The 6,000-nt window shown below is 38.0% G+C and overlaps 1 protein-coding gene across 1 annotated transcript; it reads right to left on the bottom strand.

Moving 5' to 3' along the window:
* Window positions 1-1,418: 1,418 nt before the first annotated feature.
* Window positions 1,419-2,996, bottom strand: LOC113318362 (protochlorophyllide reductase, chloroplastic). Its single transcript, XM_026566510.1, has 4 exons — window positions 2,925-2,996; window positions 2,148-2,676; window positions 1,697-2,055; window positions 1,419-1,603 (listed from the first exon to the last, which is right to left on the bottom strand). The coding sequence occupies exons 2-4, from the start codon at window positions 2,626-2,628 to the stop codon at window positions 1,448-1,450; spliced, it is 996 nt and encodes a 331-aa protein (XP_026422295.1). The 5' UTR covers window positions 2,629-2,676; window positions 2,925-2,996; the 3' UTR covers window positions 1,419-1,447.
* Window positions 2,997-6,000: the final 3,004 nt, after the last annotated feature.

The raw sequence follows: 6,000 nt of genomic DNA on the forward strand, positions 1-6,000 counted from the left end.
TCTTTTTTCCCTTTCAGTAATGCTTAGGATACATTGCAGAGGATATTTAGGGCTCATTCTTCAATACTCCTGTATTTTAGCTCCCAACAGTTATGGAGCCCAACTATATCCTTTAGAGTCCATGTGAGTCATATCTTCATAAGCTGAAATGGCTTCTCACTATTGGTTGTATCGATTTTCTTGGGTAAGTTATATTTTGTAAACATGGGATAGTTGTGGGTTTCTTCTGTCATGCTCAGTGATTATTTCTTTCTTGCCTAGGCTCCATAATGGGAGTTTCTTTTTACAGCTCTCAATCCAAAAAGTTTCCTTTTACAGTTGAGTACATATTTTCACTCTCGATCTGTTTGCACTACATGGTGTAAAGAAAGAACATAAGTTCACGAATTGGGACATATTCAGCTAATTCAAGTTCATGATCTTTTTGTTCATCCGGTAGACCCAATTTCAAGATCATATAACATATCATCTATGCGTGAAGATGTTTTCATCAATTGTATGAAGTTATTCCGTTCTATACTGACTGGATTATATATCCTTGAACATAAATTATGGACTCTTTCGAATGTGATAGTCACAGTAGGCTAGTGGATTATGTGCTAAAGTTTATATCGATCAGATCCCTAGACCACCTGACATGGAAACTGATTTGAGTAGATTATCTACCATTTATGTGCACTTCAGGGTTCATCCTAATCTTGGCCTTATGATCTCTATCTTGGCTTCTGACCTCGTGGTTATCAAGCAGTAAAAAAACGTTTTGAATTTACCTGGTTGGGGTTGAGTGCATTTAAAATGTGAAGTACATGTAATTATAATTTCTTCATTGATTGTATCAAGGAATTATGTTCAATTGCATAAATTTTTGAACTTTCCAGAGTGATTTTCGCTATGGGCTATTGGGTTATGCTAACGTAACTTTATGTCGAAACTGATGTGAGTAGATTATCTCAGATTTGGTATGCATTTAAGGGTTCATCCTTATGTTGGCCTTATAGTTGATATCTATCTTGTCATCTGATCTTGTGGTTATGGTATCATGCGTTAAAGAACGTGTTCAAATCCACCTGGGTGGGGTTGAGTGCATTTACATACGAGATAAATTTAAACAATAATTAGGGGCTGATTTTGATGTTCTGATCCTGGAATCACATGTCACCTCCGACTGATGGTGTTCAAGCATGCAAGACTTGTGTACATTATAAAATTTGAAACTGCATTGATACTACATTTTTAATTGAAATTCAAGAGGTACTTTATTGCTCTTTTGGCGCAAAATTTTAAGTTTTACAAGAGGACCTCGTTATTGCTCGGCTATACTAGCTGTTTAGATGAACAATTCGAATACACTAATCAGACCCCCAGGATGTTCTGCAGGTCTTTCTTCCCTTATGGTTGCTCTCTATCTTGTTTTCTGACCTTGTGGTTATGTGAGCTTAGCTGCTCTTCATGCCAACCCAACAAGCTTTTCACTGACATCCCACACCTTTCGTGCCTTGTCGACATCACTAGCCTCTTGGGATAGCTGGTTCTCAAAAGAAGCTGAATCCTTGTTCCAGCTCCAATAAACACCTGATTTGGTTAGGCTTGTATCACTTACCACCTGTAGCAAGAATCAATAGCATTATTATTTAAGTAACCAAATTACTATTATTCTGGTTTCTCTTTGATTGACTCTTAACGGTAATTTTCTTACCTGTGCAAGTCTTTTACCAGATTCTTCTTCTGAGACATAACCCTTGGTAATGTACTTCTGGAATGGGGGGAAAAGGGTTCTGAACAATGGAATATGCTCCCTGAACAAGCCAGTTGTGGCAATGCAACCAGGGTATAGAGAAGCAAATGTAATTCCGGTCTCCTCGTGGTAACGTCTGTGGAACTCTTGCATGGTGAGCATGTTGCAGATTTTGCTATCCTTGTAGGCCTTGGCACCATCAAAGTTTCCTCCGTCAATCATGGCTGAACTGTTCAATCCATTCAGCCCCCCTGCAAGTCCACGAAGATCCCCTAGGTTGGCCTTTGGAGGTACATTACCAGCCAACGTGTTTGTGTTACCTAAAAACCCACCAAGTTTGAAATCACATCGTTCGCTAACTCTGCATGTTAATTAATACAGTTCATTACGATTCTAATGAGAAAGGACATACCTGTTATGGAGCCGACGATGATGAGGCGCTTAGATGGGTAATCAGACTTATTTAGGTCGTCCATTAGCAACCGGGATAGTAAGAAATGTCCCAGGTGGTTAGTTCTGACACTGAGCTCGAATCCTTCGGCTGTGAAAGCTGGTTCCCTTGCAGTGGGCTGGTAAACTGCTGCATTACATACTAGCACATCTAGTGGTCTACCTGACTGCCTGAAGCTGTCCACAAACTGCCTGACACTATCAAGGGAAGAGGGGTCAAGGTGCATGATGGTGTAGTTCTCCTTGGACATTCCAGCGGATTTAGCTGCTCTCTCAGCTTTCAGGAAATCCCTGCAGACCATTATTACGTGCCATTTCCCTGTCTCTGCCAGTGCCTTTGCCGTGGCAAGACCAAGTCCTGACGAGGCTCCAGTAATCACCACACTTCCCTTTCTTAGTGCCTTCTTCTTTTCTTGCGATGCACGGTTCATAGCTGGAGTCATAACTGCTGTCTGTGCTCTAATGCTTCCGTTCCTTTGATTTCATTCTCTCTGCATATCATGTCAAACTTATGAAATGAAACAACTCAATCGACTTTAGTAATATGTATAATTATCAAACAGTTTTGTGTCTTATCTATAACTTGGATTCTTTTTACAAACAGAGCACAAGACATTTGAGGTGAAAAATCTCTGATTTCAGTTTAAGTTAGTCTTCTTTTATGTGTTGCATTGAGTTTGCAATATCGTTAGTACAGTGATCAGTCCCAATATGTTTTAAGCGATAGTATTCTGTATACCTTGCTCCTTAGGATGGTTAACTTGAACTCAGTATTCAGATGTTGACAAACAGAAGTACCCATGAAACTTGTTTCCTTGAGTGACACAAGTGACTTTCCCTGTTTAAATTGAACAAAACCCATTGTAAGTTTCAGATAGTCTATACATTGCAGAAAAAGTACAATAAATCTAGCAAACAATGTCAGGAAGCTACGTTTTAAATGTGTGAAATTGATCACGACAGAGATCTACCGTAACGGCTCTTGTTATGACTAACATAATTATTATTATCAAACTGCACAGTCGTATTTGTTACGAGTCTAATGGCATTATAGTTGTACAAACCTCTTTGTGTATGGAGACAGCTGACGAAAGTAGAGAAGTTGTCATTGCTGAGATTCCTTTGGTTAATAGAAATGTTATAATTTGAATTTCAGGAATGTGTAAATGAGGGAAAGTTGAGCTCAACTGTGGAAGAAGATGTGATGAATGACTCTATTTATAGCATTTTGGAAACATAGTATTATCTGTTAAGGAGAACATATTGACAAAACATTGCTGATTATTTGGATGATACTGGCATAGAGGATACATGTACCATGTAATCATCTATCAGCCAATAGGATTCAGTTATTCGGATTCCATCTGACAATTTTTAACTCTTTTTCTGTAATGTTTGTCAGAGGTTATTTAAGGCTCAATATCCAATACTCCTGCATCCCAGCTCCCAATAGTCATGGAGCCTCTGATGCCACTATGTTTTTTAGAGTCCATGTCATCATATCTTTCTTCATTAGCATATGAAATGGCTTCTCACCATTGGTCTAGTGGATTTTCTTGGGTTGGTTCCACTTTGCAAAGATGGGATGGTTGTGGGTTTTTCTGCCATGCTCAGAGACAGTGATCATTTCTTTCTTGCCTTGGTTTCATCTAGGGGTTCTCTTTTCTACAGTTAAAAGCATGGTTTTATCTCTCGTTCAGCTTCCAATTTGTGTTAGAACTTGGAACCTTCTGAATTTTAGCTTGTTCTTTGACTGGACTTGTAGCATAATGTATATGCACATCATTATTAAGTGGACCCTCTTGTTTTGGTTAGCGTACATCTATCCAGGGGAAAATTAGGCTTGTTTTCCAAATCTATATAAAAAGTGAACTAGAGCTACAGGGACCTAAAACGAGTCCGTAATATTTGCCAAATTTGAGATCCTCGACAAAAAGCAAAGGCTCTTCTTTTATGATGGGTTCTTCACGGCTAAGAAATCCACAGTGGAAGAGACATGTCCTTTGGATACCATGTGATTCACTACTTATTATCAAAAGCATGAGAAGTATAATCAAAGCAAATTAATTATGAAATGGACATTATTTTATAAGATTTGGTCTCATTTTTCCGGAGTTCAAACGGCAACAAATTTGAAGGCAATATTTTGGTGATATATTTTTCTTGTGAAATTCGAGAATCCTATAGAAAATGAGTACAATCTGAGGCGTATACACCACTATCTATCACTTTGAAAATCAATAGCGGAGAAGTAAAGGTCAAAATTAAAATCCGTAGATGGTGAGTTTTGGTATCTCAAATTGTGCTCATTTTTTTTATAGTTAGAGCACTGCTAGGTCGAACTCGCAAGCGTTGTTATCTCAAGCATGTTTGTCAAGTTTAGTGATCAAAACTATAAGTCTTGATTTCTAGTCTACTTATAGTAATGTCTCGGATTAGGATAGATTGTGTAGTTGAGCTTTAGACTTCACGACGTTCATCGATTGAAGACGAAGAACTACTAAGGGGAGCTTGTGGAACTTCATCAAAAAAAGGTATGTGGAGACTGAAACTCGTCTATCGCTCAGAAAGTCTATTTCTACTCCCTTCTTGAGACAAAAAATCGTATTACTATATAGTATTCGATTATACACATTTGATATTTCGAGTTGAGTTTAACTCGCTTACATATTTCTCGAAATATGTGTTGGAAAGCTTTCGCTTTAACCAAGTTCATCTTATATTCTTGACGAAAGTCAAAAGATGATCATATGAAAATCGCCTGGTAACATCTTACATGATTTGTGTGATACAGTCATTTGATGTGGACTCGGAATGTTTCGTATTGATTATTTCAATAACTTGAAAATCGCTTTGATGCTAATAGTTAGTGAAAACAACTATTGTCATCCTCTAAGAAAGTTTCAATGATTGAAATAGAGTTTAGAACACTTATCCATAATTGGATTATAGACATAATATGCGTACCTGCATATATGTTGATCCAAGATCGGTATAGTATGCATACACGTATGCGTACTGGGAAGGTCAGGTAAAGTCCGAGAGCCTTGGTATGCGTACCCGTACGCATACTGACAAACTCAATTGAAGTCCGGGAACTTTTGTATGCGTACTCGTACGCATACTAATTCAACTGTTGTTTTGGATGTGTGATAGTATGCGTACCTGTTTGCATACTGTGAGACACAGTCCAAGTGCGGCTACTTAAGTATGCGTACCCGTATGCATACTTGAGTTTGTTAAGTTCTAGAATCAGTTTGTTCATGAACTAATACATTTATAGAATAAGGAATGCAATCTTTTGCAAACCGTGGCTACAATGTTGATGACTTGATTCGAGTGAATCAAAATCGATTTTGCTTCAATTGTGCCTTGTATACTTCTACGAGAATATAAACAATTGAACAACTCTTTAAATAGTTTCATTTGAGTCATTTGAACTAGTTGTGGTTAAGATGAATAAGTTTGATATGAAAGTGTTCATATGGCTAACTTCGGTTAACTATTGTTGAGCCAACAAGGTGCACACGTTTAGGTACGGTTACTCATATCTAAATGAAGTCTGTGTATAACAAGCTAAGTTCGATCTAACGGTTGAAAGATATTAGCTTGAGTCCAATCAGGCTTTCATCTAACGGTGAATATTGAATGCTTTGTTACCAAGGTAGCATTGATTGCAAACCCTGATTTTGAAGACTATATAAAGGAGAACTTTAGCAACTGGGAAACCTGATCCCCACACCTCCTGTGTGATACTAGTTGCGACTAGAGTCGATTCTCCTTTAACCTTAGGTTTTTCACGAAACCTTGTAGGT

Source organism: Papaver somniferum, chromosome 10 (assembly GCF_003573695.1).
Source record: "Papaver somniferum cultivar HN1 chromosome 10, ASM357369v1, whole genome shotgun sequence".
Taxonomy (NCBI): Eukaryota; Viridiplantae; Streptophyta; class Magnoliopsida; order Ranunculales; family Papaveraceae; genus Papaver; species Papaver somniferum.

Excerpts from the sequence above, each read along its gene's own strand:
- LOC113318362 (XM_026566510.1), bottom strand. The coding sequence starts at position 2,628 with ATGACTCCAGCTATGAACCGTGCATCGCAAGAAAAGAAGAAGGCACTA. Across the intron at positions 2,056-2,147 it reads CATCGTCGGCTCCATAACAG|GTAACACAAACACGTTGGCT; the intron begins GTATGTCCTTTC and ends GTGGGTTTTTAG. Across the intron at positions 1,604-1,696 it reads CTGGTAAAAGACTTGCACAG|GTGGTAAGTGATACAAGCCT; the intron begins GTAAGAAAATTA and ends TTCTTGCTACAG.